At 43.0% G+C, this 19,709-nt stretch overlaps 1 protein-coding gene across 1 annotated transcript in view; it reads right to left on the bottom strand.

Moving 5' to 3' along the window:
* Positions 1-768: 768 nt before the first annotated feature.
* Positions 769-19,709, bottom strand: part of gap43 (growth associated protein 43) — a 295,571-nt gene continuing 276,630 nt past the window's right edge. Inside the window, exon 3 of the mRNA XM_038802216.1 lies at positions 769-7,506. Coding sequence (XP_038658144.1) covers positions 7,421-7,506 — 86 coding nt within the window. The 3' untranslated portion in view covers positions 769-7,420. The remainder of the gene's footprint in view (positions 7,507-19,709) is intronic.

Raw genomic sequence — 19,709 nt, 5'->3', positions numbered from 1 at the left:
GATGCTTATTGATCAAATTGATAACTTCCAGTGTGCCACAGAGGTATACATTGTCAAGGGAGAATTAATTAATTCAAGCAATGAGCCTTTATTTTGAATGATAATCAAAATATAATACTTAAATATTAGCTTTTTTCCAGAAGCTTGTTTTATATATTTCTGAGGGGTGGGTGTGGCAGTATAAATGTTGAATAAAAATGCAGTTTCTGGAAGTCTCAAAAACCACCAACTCATCTTTATTTATTTTTCCTAAAATTGATGCGTAAGCAATCAATAACATTTGACTGATTTGTTCTAACCGCCTTCAGTCCAATGCTCCAATGGATTTAATTGTGCCATATTGCTAACCTTTGATTTTCTTTTGAAATGTTGAGAAACTGACACAGGATCAGTTGAATTGGTATCTGAGACTCTGCCAATTGACATGAGTGATGTTACTTTAGTTGTAAGGGCAAAGACATTTTGTAGTGACTAAACATTGCTAGAGTCTTATAGTTCTGTTTATGTTCCATTATACACAGTTTAGCTTTGTGCATCTGCTATTGCTGATATGGTCATAATCAACTCCCTAGTTTTTCTGTTCAGTTTATCATCGTCTGAAAGATATAAAAGGGTACTTTAAACAAAAGTCATAATGGGATTTACTGACACAAAAAGACAATTTTACTGATATATATATATATACTCTTATAGCAATCCAGCACTCTTAAGTGCTTTCTAACATACTAAGGAGCCACATATGAAAAGGAAACACCAAAGACTTTGAAATTTGTGAAGACTGGTGACTTTTATTTTTTTTTCATTCTCCCCACTGTCTCTCTGACATTTTGTGAAAAAAGGCAGGCCACATTCTGCATCAGCCATCTTAGATGCCACACCAATTACACACACTCACAATTTCAGAATATCATTACTGCTGAGTAAAAATAATTTACCAGTACAAAAATACCAGCAATCAAGCACTACAGAACATCACAAGGACTCAACAGCACCAAGCAAGTAGATCAGGATTGCGTAAGGCAGTGGCCAATCAAGTAGGCAGGAAGGCAATCAAAAAATGCATTGTAAGGCTGAAAGAAATGTATGCTTCCAACTACAAACTTTGTGCTCAGAGGATGGTCAACATTTAAAACACAGAGTTGTACTTTATCTGAGATTTAATGCTTATGCAAGATTAGGATTGGTATTCATGATGCTCAATTAGATTTACCAAAACCATGTCACTCAGACTTTCATTTTATTATATTCATTAATTACCACTGTACTTTGATTTGCATATCCTTGAAGCCTAATTGGCACCATATTGCAGTGGATTCAAAATACCAATGAGAGGAAGGGTTCCAGTGCAATATAATGACATTCTATAAAAACACAATTACAGAGACAAAAGGTAAAATTGACTATTTGACATATAAGGTGGCTAATGATTGCTTCCACCCGTCATTTAATTATCTTAGACCAGTCATATCTATAAGGAGGGCAACATATTGAAAAGTGAACCAATACAACTGCACTGCCAACAGGTTTGATCTGCTGGAGTCTTATTTTCTGGCAAGATAGTTGGAAATATACATGCAGCCTTTTAAAAGATTTTTTAGCCTAAGCATCAATTAGTTCCAAGTCAAAAGTACAGCTCCAGCAAATACAACATTAGTACAATTTGAAACCTATGACCAGCATGCATAAAGGATCTGGACACTCCCTTCGCACAGTTAAAAAAAGATAATGACCGAGAGTTCTAAACTCAGTTAAAACAGGCCCACATGTGTCCCCTTTTTAAAACCTCCCTCCCCCAACAAGCAGACTTTTCTGTTAAGCAGTTACCTGCATTCAATGGCCTGTTTCACCAATCCCACTACTTTTTCCACAAGTATAACGAGTGAAGCCTTTATTAAGCAATCACATACTAATATGGTTAATGGCTGCACTATTATAACTGCAGTGGTCCCCTTTGCTCTGTTTTGATGAGTAAAACCTGAAAATTGCTACTTAGACTAATAGAAAGATATGTGCTACAAAATACACCCACTTCTAGTCATCTAACCATGGAAAAGATTCAGTCTTGGTGAGGATTAAGAGACCATCCGATTAAAATTGGAAGGTAGTCACTTAATAATACAGGTTTCTTTTGTATTTAGTTCTTGCTAACTCTGTAACTATATCATTCTAAGAAGACATCAAATGCAATAGTTTTTGGTATGGCAAAAGCTGGCGGTCTGTCTAATGTCAAGGCGTAACATGCTCACATTGATAATTAGGAGTATATTGATACAGCATTATAAAAAATCACTTCAAGAACAATATTAAATGTTTCCTGTCATTTGTGTTCATCTTAAAAACAGTAGGTTAAAAACATCCTTTTTAAATAGCCATGTTGTTGCTTGATGTGACATATGAAATCACACTGTACCAGTGTACGCTTTAAATGCTTTTACCTTCGGGCAAGAATCATTATTAAAACAAGCTGAAGTTCTTGCTAATTCAATCCCCTATTAACGCTCATTAGTGAACAACTGTCTTCAGCAAGAGACCTTACAGAACAATCAAGCAAAAGGCTATATATTCACTTTTGATATTATGAACAACCATCCTCTCTGAGGCAAGACTGAATAACAGTGAGCATTGAAAATATTCAAGTAGATGACATTATTTCACCCAAGGACAAAATAAACAAATGTCATCTTACTGAAGGTCTGACATGTATTGGTGGTATGTATGAAACAGATCTGGTGATTTAGTGCTGTCTGCCTACATGCTGAAGTACAATAAGCTTGCCATTATATCAAAAAACCTACCTGTGCTAAGATTAACAAAGTTTTCAATACTTACCTATGTTACCAAGATAAGAAAAGCAGACTATTTTGTGCCTTCAAGACTTTTCACATGAATTTCTACATTTCTTATAGAAGGTTAAATTGACAGTAACCCTTTGCTGACATACATAGGGTTTTTTTTCCAGAAGGTTCATTACATTTTAATACACATGGTTCAAAATGGTGACAAGTACTACATGAAACAATCATCATGTTTAGTTATAGGTGCAATAGAAAAGTGGAACTGTTTTAAAAAGCTTGACAATATGTTCAAAGTGACAGGCTAGTTATGCCAGTTTTGCAACTGGACAATATGGCAATAGCTTTGGTTGTATTCATGGCACACAATTACAGTCAACAGGGAGGACATTAACTAATTAAGCATTATTTATGATAAATCTTGCTTAAAGAATGGACCAGTAACAAAAAATTATTTCACAACTTTTTGTTGTCAATACACACTAGAAACATGCAACTAACAAGAAATACAACCTCTATGTCAGATAGTAACTACTGGTTGCCAATGTGCATCATAGACAATGCATGATTTCAGAGTATGCTGCTAAAAATATTAAAAGTCACTAAATTTAATAATTTTGTGTCAAATAGTTTTTATAGGAGAAATTAGATGAAGACATTTTTTAGCTTTTCAATGTTCTAATTAAATATCAAGATTTTTTTTTATCACTAATCAGGATAAGAATTTATCTTTGTTTTTAAAATGCACTTTTAAATGTGATGTTTTCTTGCTTCATTATCTCACAGCCCCGATACAAATGTGGAGGTTGAAGATCACAATGCACAGTTATCAGAACATTTAACCTATGGTGTCTGAAAAATAATTCAAATCATCAATAATTCCAATGTTGCTGTGAGTTACATTTATCTGTACGATCAACCTTGGCATAAAAATAATCTTTGTTTTCAATTAGGTTTCAATTTAATGTAATATTTTGTGAAGCCCTTTATAGATGTTATCTACTTCCCATAGTTTACAAAGTCAAAAATTGATCGACTGTTTTGTGCTTAATACAAGAACTTAACATCTGCTCATTACTGAAAAAATCCATCCTGTGCAGTGAGATTCCTTTTCTGCTTTGTTGTTCTGAACTGAGTGTGAATTAATATGGTCATGTGTACATCTGAAATAAATAAATTAAATTCCTTGGCTGTCATTTGCCGGTTGGAAACTTAGGCAATAAGTTAACTTACACAGCTTTGCAGGAACTGCATCACAAACCTTTGGTGTTTGCCAAAGAAGGAACACTTCTCAAATGAAAGATTTTAGACATTAAGAATTTGCTTTAGAACTTCATACTTCACAAGACAGTGAGCATTTATAACTAGTATTTAGCTTGTCACTTTCTGAATAAAAGGACTTAGCATTATTGATCAACAAATTGAAATACCAACAGGCAATGGTTTAGCATGCAGTTGAAATGGGGGGCATGTTTTAACAAATATCTTTTTACATTGATGTCAGCAATCAATAAAAAGTTATTTCTCAACTTCCTTTATGCAAGTTGTGCTTTGATTTTCCTTTTAGTCATTAACAGTTAAGATCACTGTATCCAAATAAGTCTCAATTATCGTTTTTTTAAATCAAAAGTAAAGTTCACACTTTCAGGAAAATATTCAATCTGGGCCGAGCAATATTTTTGCTTCTGTTAAGTGGTGGCAAATAGAGTAGAATTTAAAATGGCCTGCTAGTTCCCGCCCATTTTAATGCATTGAGAATTTGAATTTCTCTCTATATGATACTAATATATAATGCAGGGACCGTTGGATCTGTAATAACGTTTTTAAGATGAATGTTCAGCAAAATACAGATTTACACAATGTACATATTGGTCATTGAATAACAAACTATCTTAGACAGCAAGCTCTTTGTTTTAATGTTTATGCATTTTGAAATATGGATAAGAATTTTTGAATTTGTGTAAAGAGTGTAAATTACGAAGGTGACATGGTAGCTTTTTCTGATGCACTTTGCTACAATTTGAGACTTCAATGGCAGCAGCAGTCAGAAAATGGCACACAAGAGATCGAGCTTACTTCAGAGAAGTGGAAAGGCACATTATACAAAGATGGTCATTTAGATTAAAAGTTTATTATTTGAGGTAATATAAGGATCACTAATTAGTTCTGCACATAAGTTACAATCAAGAGTGACCAGTATTTCAGAAGCTGCACACATTAGCTAACTGATGTTATCCCACTGCACTTCCTTTTTTTAAACTTACATTGTACTTAGCGGTCTTTACATTTTAAAGTGAAATTGCGCCAATTAATGTTACAATTGCATTCACAATTGCATAGTAAGAACCCATGTGAAAGTATCACAATTAAACTCTCTCTTTTGGTAAATTTGAAGTTAACTTTTCATTGCAAAAACATTTTTTTTATTGAATATAATCAATGCGTATTCATTTGAAAAGTTTTCTCATGTAATGTAACTGATGAACTCCTGAGGAATTAAAATTGTTTGGCTTTATTGACTTTTGTAAATTAATTTGTTTGATCAGCTTAATGTGGGACTTATAACTCTCATGCCACTTCACAGTTCAATGCCAAGGTTTTTGTGAAAGGAACTACTTAAGGACACCCTTTAGTTAGTAGGAAGATCCACATGTGCTAATAATATTGTTCAATCAAGTGATGTGTGTAACTGCTCTAGTAGTTTCCCAATGTGCTACAAACCACAAAATAATAATTATTAAAGAGAACTTACATAGATAAAGAATATGTGTTCTATCAAGCCTAACTAACATTTTATTTTCAAGTCATTGTCAGCAATTCTCAGTTGAACAAAATTATGCCAAAAGATTTGCAGATGGCAGTGTAGACAAATTTGAAGAAAAAGTGCAAACATGTAACATGTGAGATGTGAATGAAGGTTGTAACTACAACATTTCTATAATGTAGTGAATACTATTGCAAGTGTTACAACAAATATTATAGAGTAAATGTGCACTGGTTCATTCATCACTAACAGCCCTGCCAGGCAGTTCCAAAATTACATGGCAGTAAGTGCAGGTGGTTTGAGAGATAATGAAGGATAATGGCTGGTGAAACAAAATGGATTGACTGGTGACTCGCTTTCTCTTTAGGCTCAGACATCTTAGATTTTAGGCCTCACATTGACTTCTGGTAGTTTCATATGGGTGGGCAACTTAACTCAGCAAGTAGTTGCATTGTCTGTGAAAGGAAGAGCAGCCTCTATCCCTCTGCCCATTGTCCAGATTAGTTTTCCTGCTAATTCATTCATACATGCTGCATGCGATGATGGATGTGTCTTTGGAATGGTGTGAGGACCTGAAGTTAAGGCAGCAATGTGAATCAGCTTCCTAGCAATATATTACAAGAGACAGTTTCCAAGCAAGCTAAACACTCTTATAAGTAAAATGCACATTTTCTCCTCCGGAATGTGTTGCAAATGGAAGTGTTGGAATATCTGGAATTGGAAACCTATTGAGGATCACATGAGATCTAATGGCAGAGAACAATATTTTTATGCTTAAAATCAAGCATCACACATAAAATGCAATCCTTTTCAAGTGTGAAACTCAGTTAATAAATGAAATGCACTACTCTTGAATTACATGCAGTTTGACTAGTATTTGATGCACAGAGGCAATAAAGTATATGTAAAATGAGGTACAACCCATGCATAAATTCCAAAACACATCAGTCACAACAATGTAAAATATTCGAATTATCCAATGTATTTGAATTCTGTCCTGTTAGCTGCCATTTTTCCTATTATTTTTATCTGTTCCCTTAAATTCATAGAAACTTTCATTTAGTAACATTTTCTCATTATATATAAGTGGGGGGAATGTCAGCCTTTGCCATTAACATTAGGGAAGATTGTTTTTTTAATTCACAGCTAAATAATGAAGGTCAACTGTGAAGAGTTTCTGATGGACCGACAAAAAGATTGCGGCAGAACATAGGGCAGCACAGAAAACACCACAGAAAGAGGAATATATAAGTCAGCGGGTCATAAGATTTTGATGCTGCAGACTATTGTTGGTAAGAAATTAAATGATCAATGTATTCCTCTCCCGAATGCATAATGTAATTTTGCCAAAGGTCATGCAACAAACATGTCATCAGAACAAGAGGTTATGAGGCAGTGACATAATCATCAAATATACATGAATCATTGAATAAAGTAAAATAAGGTTTAATTAGTTAGATTGCAATTAGATATTAGTTATTTGAATCAATTAAATGGAGATAGTGTTTAAGATAAAGAACAACCCCACGGTTGGGGTCACAATGAGGCCTTACCCACCAATAATTGGCACGTTGCTTTATTCTCAAAACAAATGTATAGTCATTCCCATCACATTTAAAGGATACCATTTTCACTTACATTTTTACTTCTTAAAATAACATTGCATACAGTGAAACAGAGAGCCAGAGAAATTTTGTACAGTGCAAGAATTCCAAATGATGGTCATCGAACTGCCAGAACAACACCAAGAACATTTAAATTAAGCCACACGGTTTGACTGGAAAATTTTCCCGCCTTTAGCCATATGGGGAATGGTCCACACATCAAAGGGGAGAGAGTAGCTGGGGCTGGGGACCTTACATCTTCAGGCATTTTCCTCGGTGGCCTTCTTATCATCTTTAACCTCTTCATTTTGGGCACTTTCGGAAGGTTTACTTTCATCTGCAGAATCTGAAAAGGACAAATTTATTATAACAAAAATATATAATCGAGAACTGAGATTTTCAAAAGTATACAATTTTATTATTTACAAGTAGAAAAACACCGTTGTCTATTTTCATGAATGTCCAAATCATTGATTAATTATGGTACACTTGTTTCACAAATATCAATTAATGCTAACTGATAAGGGGGGAGGAGGAAATGGTGGCATAGTGATAATTTCATTGGACAATGTCACTGGCAATCTGTTGTCTTTACCTGGTCTGGCCTACATATGACTCCAGACCCATAACCATTTGTTGACTCTTAACTGCTTGCCAAGCAAGCCATTCAGTTAAAGCGCAATTAGGGAGAGGCAGCAAATGCTTGCCAGAAATTCCCACATCCCATAAGGAATTTTAAAAATTAAATGTTGAATTGAATTGTATGATGCATCTGTCTTCTCGTTAATTTCATTTTCTTTATTCACTCATGGGTGTCACTGGCTGGGCCAGCATTTGTTGCCCATCCTTGAGGGCATTTAAGAGTCAACCACATTGCTGTGTATCTGGTGTCACATGTAGGCCAGAGGTAAGGATGACAGATATCCTTCCCTAAAGGACATTAGTGAACCAGATGGGTTTTTTTAACAATCAACAATGATTTAATGGTCGTCATTAGACTTTTCAAAATTCCAGATTTAAAAAAAAAAATTGAATTCAAATTCCACCATCTGTGGGATACAAACCCATGTTTCCAGAGCATTACTACGGGTCTCTGGATTACTAGTCAAGTGACAATACCACAACACCACTGCCTCCCCATGAATTAGGGAGTCATTAAAACTAAATCAAAAAATTCCCACAGACAAAGGAATGCTCTACAAACATTTTTAACCTTGTCCTCCAACATTGGAGACATTCATTTCTCGACTATAATGTTTCTCCAGTTAAACATCAAGACTAAAACCATAATTTTCCACTTCCATCATAAATTTTCTTGTCACCAACTCTGCCCCTCGCTATCTACTATGTTAAAACTGTTCTCAATCCTAAATCCATGAACTCAAACTGAGTTTCCAGCCCTGACATTCTCTCCATCATATTGATCCTGTTTTGCTTATGTAACATTATCCACTGTTAAGCTACTGAAATCTTCATTCATGCCTCAATCACCTTCAAACTCAATGATTCAAAATCTCTCACCTGGCGTCTCATCTTAACCCTCTATAAAACTCTGATCCTAGTATTCTATGCAGCGCTAATCAGCAAACAACTCAATGTTCCCTGCTCTTCATTGTCTCAACTCTGACAGTTTGTCCATAAATCCACCTACAGTTCCACCTTTCCTTATCTCTGTAACCTCCTTCAGTCCTACATTTTTCTCTAAAATCGCCAATGCCCTGACAATGGACACTTGTTCATCATTCTGTTTTTTTCACCTTCCACCCTCTATACATCCCCAATCATCCAAAAAGCTTCTGCCCATATCTTAAAATGTACCAAGGCTCTTTCGCCCATCCTGCTGTTTGTTAATCTATATTGACTTTAGAGTCCTAAATGCTTCAACTTTATAATTTTCAGCTATTCTTATCCCGCCTTATCTCTATAATATCCTCCAACCCTATAATGTCCCCCCCCCCCCCCCCCCCCACCTCCCCAACATTTACACTTCTTTCACCCCACCATTGGCAACCAAGGTTTCATTGGCTTACGCCTTAAGCTCTGGAATTTCTGCCCTGAATGTTTTCACTCCTCTCTCCTTTTTTTTTCAATTTTAGAATACCCCATTCATTTATTTCCAATTAAGGGGTAATTTAGCATGGTCAATTCATCTATCCTGCTCATCTTTGGGTTCTGGAGGCAAAACCCACACAAACATGAGGAGAATGTGCAAACTCCACACGGACAGTGACCCAGAGCCGGGATCGAACCTGGGACCTCGGCGCCATGAGGCCTCTCTTCCTTTTTAATATGCTTCTTCGAACTTATCCAAGTGAACAAGCTTTTGATTACTTATTTTATAATCTCCATATTTAGCTCAGTATCAATATGTTAAAATTTTCTGAGTTCAGACCGTTGGTGGCGTGAACATACATAATTTAGTATAAACCTAGAACAAAATCCCCATATCCAGTATAACTTATAAATAAAAAAATACCCTGGTTTATTGACCAGCTATTCTGTTATTTTAAAATTGTATGAAATTAAGGCAATCTCTCTATTTTGTAATGATAGTTTAAATCTTACATTATCCACCATCAGATCTCAATAACGTGTTAATAATTCATTTAATTGAGAAATGTTGTGAAAATAAAACTTTCCAGCCTGAACTTCCTTGGAGTTGTGTTTTGGAATATGACAGTTTTTTCACACTAAAAAAAATTAACAAATATTAATCCACTCTTAACTTGAAGTTCCTTAATTTAAATAGTCTTAACTCAAATTAAAATCATGCAAAATCTCCCTCTGTGCCATGTTATTGAAATTTCTTCATTTAAACTATTGGATAATGCAGATTTTATGGAGCAAAAGGTGATTTCAATTCAAGAGATGTAGATTATAATTACATTCTTAAAGTTGACCTTTGAATTTGAGGCCTCTCAAGCTGGACTATCTTTTGTGTAACATAGGGCAGAATTTTCCAGCCCCTTCCACCAGTGGGATATTCTAGTCCCGCTGATATCGACCACTTGCAGCAGGTTCCCTGGTGGTGGGGCAGGTGGGAAACACAAAATCCCAGAGACATCGGTGTAAGTGAAAGATCCCACTGGTGGCCAATGCTCACCGCTTCTGCAGAGGTAAAACCCACCACGGATGTGAGGGGAGCAGAAAATATGACCATATAGTTTTTGCTTCTTTCCATTAGATGTGTGCACAGATTCCAGCACAATCGATTGAACCAGTATGAAAGATTAAGCAATTTTCAATATAATTGTGTTATACCTCAAACCACTGGTTTTATATTTTCTTCTATCTTTTACGCTAGTTCAGTATACAAATTTCCTAATCAGCTGTGTCAACAAATCCTGCTGAGCTGAATCCATTAGTAAGGTTGGAACTCAGCCAAGCATGCATAATTGGAATCCAAAGCACAGCTGTGTCATGAAGACCTCCAGAGCTAAATACATTAAAACTTACTTTTTGAGCAGTAGAGCAGATAGTCATCTACTCCATTGCTTCAAAAGGCTTAACAAATGACTGAAATGTCAATCAAAGAAAAGGTTACATCACATTTGATTCATTAAACTCTTAATCTTAATACTTTTGAATGCAGAAAAGAATATTATCAACTAAACAAAATACTCTAATGCATCTAAATACTTTCATAATACTAGTCAATTTAAACACAGCTATATCATTTAATCAAAATTAGAAGCAAATTTAACTCACTATACGCCATTACATTGTGACATCTGGGGCGGGATTCTGCCCTACCCGGTGAAGCGGGCCGTACCGTCGCTGAGGAGTGGCAAGAACAACTCCGCCGTTGGGCCGCCCAGAATGTGCGGTATCTTCTGCACCTTCAGGGGCTAGGCCGGCGGTGGCGGGGTTAGTGCCACACCAGCCGCTGCCGAAGAGCTTGGCGTCGTGCCAACCGGCGCCAAGGGGCTTCTGCCGGTTGGCGCATGCGCGGGAACGGCAGCGTGTGCTGCCGTCATCCCAGCGCATGCGCAGGAGGGTTCTTCTCGGTGAATTCGACCGGCTGAATTCCCGACGCCGTGGTTCTAATCTGGTCCTGCCGTTCGAGAACCTCGCGTGGCGGCTGCGAACTCAGTCCGGGGCTGCCACAGTCGGGGGAGGGCCGATCGGAGGGCGGGGGGGGGCCTCATTCTGGATTGGGGGCTATGTATGCGGGCAGTCCAGGGCGGGCGAGCGGCCAATCGGGGGTACTATTTCAGCGGTCCAGGTCCGCAGGCTGAATCCTCCATGGAGCACGGCGTGGCCACATGAGGCCTCCGCCGCTCACATGCGTGGCCTATGACCTGAAAGTGCAGGGGGTCATATCGGTAGCTGGAGCTACGAGTCCATGACAGCTGCCTGTTATCCCCCTGCAAGACGGTGAATCTGTGGCCTTTTGACGCCAGAATGCCAGGTGTAAAAGGCCACAGTTTTTATGTCAGCGTGGGGACATGGTCCCAAAAATGGATAATCTAGCCCCAGGTCACCCATGGGATACAGTAGGTGGAGCAGAACCAACCAGTGGAGTGTTGGTTCTGCCCTCGGCACCGTGGATGAGGTTCTGCCCTCGGCACCGTGGGTGATGTTCAATGAAGTTGGGGGGGGAGGTGGAAAGAGTTCTATTTTAATAATTTGTATTGGGGCTCCCTTTAAAATGTTGCCTCGATCTTTATAAACCTATGTTGCTGGTGGGGTGGGCTGACATTCTGGATCCCACGCCTTCATTTTGTTTTAGCTACGATCTGAGTGATGAGGTGAAGAGAGCTGTCGTTGGGGCCGGGGCTTCCAAGTCTTTTTTCCCACCCACATAACCACTCTGCCAAAAAAATGGAAAATCTGCCCATATTTTGTATGATTTGAATGATTTTTAAAAAGAAACATTACGACGGGTAGGATTTTCCATTCCCCGCTGTCTGTAGGATTTTCTGGTCTCACCAAAGCCAATGGATTTTTGGCTGGCTCCTGGCACTTTGCAGCCCCGCCCATGTAGCAGGGCTGGAAAGTTCGAGCCTGTGTCTGAATACTGTGCCACAATCTCAAATATGGTGAGTTTAAAAAAAAATCAATTTTCAGTGATCTAAAATATATCCGTATGAGGTGGTGAATTAGGAGCAATTCAAGATGCTTATTGTGTGATTAAACCCACTTTCAGCTGTATTAATTAAATCTTTGCAAGTCACCACTCACCTCTCTTCAATACATTAAGGAATATTTGTACAAATTATGTTCTGACTGTGCTGGTTCACAGATGGTTTTCTGGCAGATGATATGCAAATATCTAGCACTAAATTGAGAAAACTAAATTCTCAAAACTGATGTGTTTTTCAGCCAAAACACAGATTATGCCAGCAGCAGAAACTCTGGGTTCGATCAAACGGCCACATTGCCCCTGAAAGGTAGCACGTCACAGCGCAAAGTGGCCAATGGAAACCGGGAGACCCCGCTCCTGGGATCTACCCGGCTCCCAAAGCCTTGTGTGATCTAACGCAATCTTGCGAGACGTTGCGATGTGAATCCTGCCCATTGCCCACAATGTGGCAAATCTGCACATCACAGCGAGACTGCTAGTATTATTTTAATATGCAATATCTCAAGGCCCCTGAGATGTCGGGATCTAACCTCTTCCCCTCAGGAGACCTTGGGCGATCGCCGTTCAGTACTGGTCTCCACAAATGGGGACCAGACGGAATGGGTCTCCCAGGGCATCGGAGACCTCCAGATATGGTGGCACCCTGGCTGTGCCACCTGGGTACCAGCCTGGCATTTCCTAGGTACACAGGTGGTACTGCCAGTTGGCAGGGGCACTATCAGGGTACCAGGTTGGCACAGCCAAGCTGGCATTTTTCACACCGCAGCGATCGGTTGGGGGGGGGGGGAATTACCTTCTCAGTGAGTTGGGGCTTGGGGATGGGGATGGTCGGGGACTCCAGAGGGATTCAGGCGAGCGGAGCTCCTCAGGGCAGAAAATAGGGCTATGTGCACCCTCGGCTGCCGATTCCCTGTTGAGGCCCCTGTATTTAACTGGGGCACGTTAAATAGCGGGGTGTTTCTCACCACTGCAAGTGCCGGGAAACATGTGGCTAAACATGCTCGCTATGGGACTTTGCTCCCTATTAGTTAAACCGTACCCTCAAACATGTAATTTTGTACTGTTATTAAATCGTGAGAATTCTCAGGGCACATGCTGCATTGTTTTGACAAAGGGTCATTCGGACTCGAAATGTTAGCTCTTTTCTCTCCCTACAGATGCTCCCAGACCTGCTGAGATTTTTCAGCGTTTTCTCTTTTGGTTTGAGATTCCAACATCCGCAGTAATTTCCTTTTATCCAGTGCTGATGAGTTTTTCAGCTTAAAGGTATCTACATCCTGCTGTCAGCACTCATGTTTACAAAAGCAAAACCGTGATCAGCACAAGACTGAGCGTTCAACACTATCTCTAGTGTGCTCAGTGAATTTACCTTGCCAAAAGCAGAGCCATAAAAAGCAAGATGGTTCCAGGTGTGATGCACCCAGCGTGTGCTAAACTGGTATCTTGGCCAAGAGTGCCAGAGATTCTGGTCAGAATTCTCTGGTCCCGCTGGCAGCACACCCCTGCCCGTGGGTTTCCCAGTGGTGTGGGGGGGGGGGGGGGGTCTTCAATGGGAACTCTCATCGCCAGGGGCAGGATCAGAGAATCTTGCTGCGAAAGAAAGGCACCTCGCTGGGAAAAACACGACTGGGAGGCCGAAGAATCCCATCCTCTATCTTTGACCTCGGGGCCGTTGGGTTAAGGAGGGGGAAGCTGAGCCAGAATTGCGAATCCTCATCACGGCACAGTGGATTCTGATAACTGGGTGGGCAGAGGTAATGTTTCCATCCTTTTTGCCTGTCTGAAAACAGTGGAATTTTCCCTTTTTGCACCAAGTGCCGGCTGAGGCGAGAAAACCGGTGTGCAGCTCACCGGTTGAACGGCCAGCTTTTCTCAGCACACTACAAAATAAATCTGCACGCATGGCCAGCAAGCTGGCAGGGCAGGGCTGGAAAAAGCTGGCAACAGTGGGAATCCAGAGCTCAGGGAGCCCTTTTTTGTAAAACAAAGAACACCCATTTATGTTCACAAAGAATTCCTTCCCCCCCCACACCATGGATCTCCCCACAGGGGCCCCCCTTGGCACTGCCCCCCAGCCACTATCGCAAAAACAAATGGACGGATTTCAATTACACTTGGTACATAGATACGGTATGCCCAAATTGATTAATGTTTGGCAGAGATGCAAATCTGGATCCTAGAATTTTAAAACAAGAATGATCCACTACCATTTGGAGATAGGGAAAATTGTTTTAGAATATTTTGGATTGCCTTAACTCATCTGGTGGAGGTTTTTGCAGCTGTCAAAATGTGAGTGGAGTTTGAGAGCAGGTTGTTGGACGTTGATTGCGCGAAGCCTCCTCACAAAGACTGAAACTCCATTTCCTCAGCTTTGTAGTTACGCCGCATCAAGCATGCAGGAAAAAGCCATAAAGAAGATCTGTGGCCAGCACAGTTGCTTCACAGCTCCAGGATCCCAGGTTCGATTCCCGCTTGGGTCACTGTCTGTGTGGAGTTTGCACGTTCTCCTCGTGTCTGTGTGGGTTTCCTCCGGGTGCTCCGGTTTCCTCCCACAGTCCAAAGGTGTGCAGGTTAGATGGACTGGCCACGATAAATTGCCCTCAGTGTTCAAAAAGGTTAGGAGTGACTGGGTTACAGGGATAGGTTGGAGACGTGGGCTTGACTAGGGTGCTCTTTCCAAGGGCCATTGCAGACTCGATGGGCCGAATGGCCTCCTTCTGCACTGTAAATTCTATGATCTATGTTGTGATAGCTGTGTAATTGTAATAATGTTGAGTTAACACAATGCAAAACAAGACTGCTCTACGGGTGCCCTCTTCACTGATTGGATTTGGTTTTGAGGCCTCCTCATTCCCCTTTGGTGAACAGCCTGCCCACTTCCCTCGTCAATGGTCACACATGAATAATAGTGACTGGAATGAAGGACATGATGGATGTTTATGCGTTATGTGCAAGCAAAGATTCAGGGGAGGAGAGCGAGGGAGGGGAGAAAACTGGCAGTTTATTTTTAAAAAGCTACATTTCGCAAATACCGCAAGCAGCCTCATGAAACATTGCATTACTCACATGGTTACTTTCACATTGTGGTGAATGTATTATGGTAACCATTCACCACTGTACTACATTGTATCACGCTGTTGCCCATGTGGGCTCCACCTATGGACCATTGTACTGTACTACACTGATTGTATCATGTTGGTGCCCTTGTGGGCTCCGCCTCTGGCTCTGCCCCCTTGAGGGGAGGTATAAAGAGCAGCTGCCCTGAAGGCGGCTCTCATTGCAGAGCAGTCGTAGGCATCAATTTAATCAACTACAACATTGCAATGGAATCGGCCCTTAAACCTGACCGACTGGAACTCGATCCACAGGCCGCGGAAGCCAAAGGGATTTTTCACACTGGCTCCGATGTTTTGAGGCCTACCTCGCCACCTCCGCCTTGCCCTCTGTCACCGACGAACAGAAGCTGAGCCTCCTCCACACCCGGGTAAGCCATCGAATCTCCGTACAACTCAAGGAAGCGACCACATACACAGACGCTCTCGCGATGCTGAAGCACCTATACGTGAGGCCGGTGAAGGAAATGTACAAGCGGCATCTCCTCACCACTCGCCACCAACACCCCGGGGAATCACTGGAGGAGTACCTATGGGACCTCAAAGTCCTCACAGCCCGCAGACCCCGCAGCGTGGCTTCGAGCCTGCCGGCTCCGCCCCCTCCGGACGCGGTACCCACCTCATGTTGTCCGTGGGGGCAGCCATCTTCAATTCCACATAACACGTGCGACTCACGGGGGCCGCCATCTTGGCCACTGTCTCCCATGTGGCCCGCCATGTGCGACTCATGAGGGCCGCCACCTTAGATGCCACCTTCCTCGCCGCCCAACACGTGCGACCGACGGGGGCCGCAATCTTGACTGCCATCTGCAACGCTGCCCGACACGTGCGACCGATGGGGGCAGCCATATTGGGACCACCCCACCACCTCTGACCACGCTGGCTACCCACAACTCAGCGCGGTGCCCGTCGACCAGTCACGCCCAAAGCATCTCCGGAACTCTATGATGACTGTCCGGGTCAATGGACATAAAATGCCATGCCTGTTTGACTCCGGGAGCACGGAGAGCTTCATTCACCCAGACACGCTAAGGCGTGGTTCACTCCAAATCTCCCCCGCACTTCAAACAACCTCCCTCGCTTCCGGATCGTACTCAGTGCAGATCCGTGGGTACACTGTTGCGAACCACGCATTACATGGCGCGAATATGCAAACTTTAAGCCTTATGTACTCCCCGATCTATGTGCTCCTCTTCTGTTGGGACTGGACTTGCAGTGCAACCACAGGAGCCTGACCCTGAAGTTCGGTGGGCCCCTACCCCCTCTCACCGTATGTAGCCTCGCGACCCTGAAGGTCGATCTTCTCCCGCTCTTCGCGAATCTCACCGCCGACTGTAAACCCGCCACCACCAGAAGCAGGCGGTACAGTATCCAGGACAGGACTTTTATCAGGTCCGAGGTCCAGCGGCTCTTGCGGGAAGGGATCATCGAGGCCAGTAATAGCCCCTAGAGAGCTCAGGTGGTGTCGCCAGGACCGGGGAAAAGAACCGGATGGTTGTAGACTACAGCCATACCATAAACCGGTACACGCACCTCGATGCGCACCCACTCCCCCGGATAGAGGACATGGTTAATCAGATCGCAAACGACCGAATGTTCTCCACGGTGGATCTGAAGTCCACATACCACCAGCTCCCAATCCACCCGGAGGACCGCCACTACACGGCCTTTGAGGCAGACGACCTCTTCCACTTCCTCCGGGTCCCCTTCGGCGTCACCAACGGGGTCTTGGACTTCCAAAGAACAACGGACAGTACGGGCTGCAGGCTACATTTCCGTACCGGGACAACGTCACCATCTGCGGCCATGACCAGCAGGATCACAATGTCAACCACAGATTTCTCCAAACCGCCCAAACCCTCAACCTCACGTATAACAAGAAGAAATGCGTTTTCCGCACAACCAGACTAGCCATCCTTGGCTATGTCGTGGAAAACGAAGTTCGAGGGCCTGACCCCGACAGTATGCAACTCCCTCTTTCCCACTGCCACAAGGCCCTGAAAATGTGCCTTGGGTTCTTTTCCTATTACGCCCAGTGGGTCCCCAACTATGCGGCCAAAGCCCGCCTACTGATCAAAGCTACCATCTTCCCACTGGCGGCTAAGGCCCACCAGGCCTTCAGCCGCATCAAGGCAGATATTGCCAAAGCCGCAATGCACGCAATGGACGAGTCCATCCCCTTCCAGGTGGAGAGCGATGCATCAGAGGTCGCCCTCACCGCCACCCTCAATCAGGCGGGCAGGCCAGTAACATTTTTCTCCCGTACCCTCAACACCTCCGAAATTCGACACTCCTCAGTCGAAAAAGAAGCTCAAGCCATTGTGGAAGCTGTACGGCATTGCAGGCACTACCTCGCTGGTAGGAGGTTTACCCTCGTCACCGACCAACGGTCGATAGCCTTCATGTTCGACAATACACGCACCGCGCAAGCTCAAGAACGATAAGATCTTGAGGTGGAGGATCGAACTCTCCACCTATAAATACGATATAGTGTATCATCCTGGGAAGCTCAATGACTCCGGGCCATCCACGATGACCTCTGCAACAGGGGGGTCACCCGGCTTCTCCACTACATCAAGGCCCGCAACCTGCCCTACTCCACCAAGGATGTCAGGTTCATGATCAGGGACTGCCAAATCTGCGCGGAGTGTAAACCGTACTTCTATCGACCGGATAAGGCCCACATGGTGAAGGCATCCCGGCCCTTTGAGCGCCTCAGTATCGACTTCAAAGGGCCGCTCCCCTCTATCAACTGCAACACGTATTTCCTCAATGTCGATGACGAGTTCTCCCGCTTCCCTTTGCAATCTCTTGCCCCGACATGACCGCGGCCACCGTCATTAAGGCCCTACATAGTATCTTCACCTTGTTCGGTTTCCCCACCTACGTTCACAGTGACATTTATGAGTGACGAACTGAGTCAGTACCTGCTTGGTAAGGGCATCGCCTCGAGCAGGACTACCAGTTACAACCCCCGGGGAAACGGACAAGTGGAGAGGGAGCATGCAACGGTATGGAAGGCCGTCCTCCTGGCCCTACAGTCCAGGAATCTCCCAGTTTCCCACTGGCAGGAGGTCCTCCCCGAAGCACTCCACTCCATTAGGTCAATCCTTGGCACAGCCCCTCATGACCGCCTGTTTGTTTTCCCTAGAAAATCCACCTTTGCGGTCTCGCTTCCGTCCTGGCTGAAGACACCGGGGCCCATCCTACTCCGCAAACACGTAAGGAGCCATAAGTCCGACTCCGTGGTCGAGAGGGTCCAGCTCCTTCAAACCAACCCCCATTATGCATACGTAGAGCACCCCGATGGCCGACAGGATACGGTCTCCCTCCGGGACCTGGCACCCGCAGGATCCCCTACTATCACCCCAACCTACACCCCCAACCTACAGCGAACAGCGCCCGCATCCCTACGTGGCCTCCACACCTCCTCCTGCACTCCCTTTCCCCTTTGACGATCTACAGGAATGAAGCTCCTGAAGACAAGCTCCGGGAGTCCACACTTGTGCCGCATCGACGAGTGCGACACCCATGCCCGCACGGATGAGTTCGACACCCGTGTCCGCTGCAAAACCAGAGCTCAGGCGATCGCAGCGCATGATCAGGGCGCCGGACAGACTGAAGCCGTGAGCCCTTCACCCCTGCCGGACTTCAATTTCTTTTTAACAGGGGGTGAATGTGGTGAATGTATTATGGTAACCATTCACCACTGTACTACATTGTACCACGCTGTTACCCATGTTGGCTCCACCTAAGGACCATTGTACTGTACTGCACTGATTGTATCATGTTGGTGCCCTTGTGGGCTCCGCCCCCTTGAGGGGAGGTATAAAGAGCAGCCGCCCTGTAGGCGGCTCTCATTGCAGAGCAGTCGCAGGCAGGCACTGTTCTAGCTGATTAAAGTCACTGTTCACTTCAACTCTGTCTCGTGTGAATTTATGGTCGGATCACACACTATTAATGAGATTAGCTGATGTACTGGATGGTATTCTTGTGTAGTTGAAATAACGGTTCTTTGTCAGAAGAGTGGCAGGTACCTCTGCAATCCAAATGTTTTGAGGCAATGTGCTAATTATTGCAAAGAAAGTCTTCTTGATATCAAATGATAGAATCAAGCATTCCTTGGCCATAAACCGCATTTTAATCATCCTTTGAGGCTTAACTATCTGCAGCTAAAAAGGTGTATAGGTATGTACTTGCTACTAACTCAGTTTGCTAATGTATCAAAAACTAAATCACTGAAATTAGACTGCATACATATTTTGTGCACAATCGAATCTAAAGGGAATTTATTCAACAGCAAAGCATGTGAGCAGTAATTATTTTTCAGCAAACCTCAGCACAAGAGGT

The sequence above is a fragment of the Scyliorhinus canicula genome, chromosome 7 (assembly GCF_902713615.1).
Source record: "Scyliorhinus canicula chromosome 7, sScyCan1.1, whole genome shotgun sequence".
Lineage (NCBI taxonomy): Eukaryota > Metazoa > Chordata > Chondrichthyes > Carcharhiniformes > Scyliorhinidae > Scyliorhinus > Scyliorhinus canicula.
Note: the sequence above shows the minus strand (reverse complement) of the source record. Positions and strands in the feature narration are given on the sequence as shown.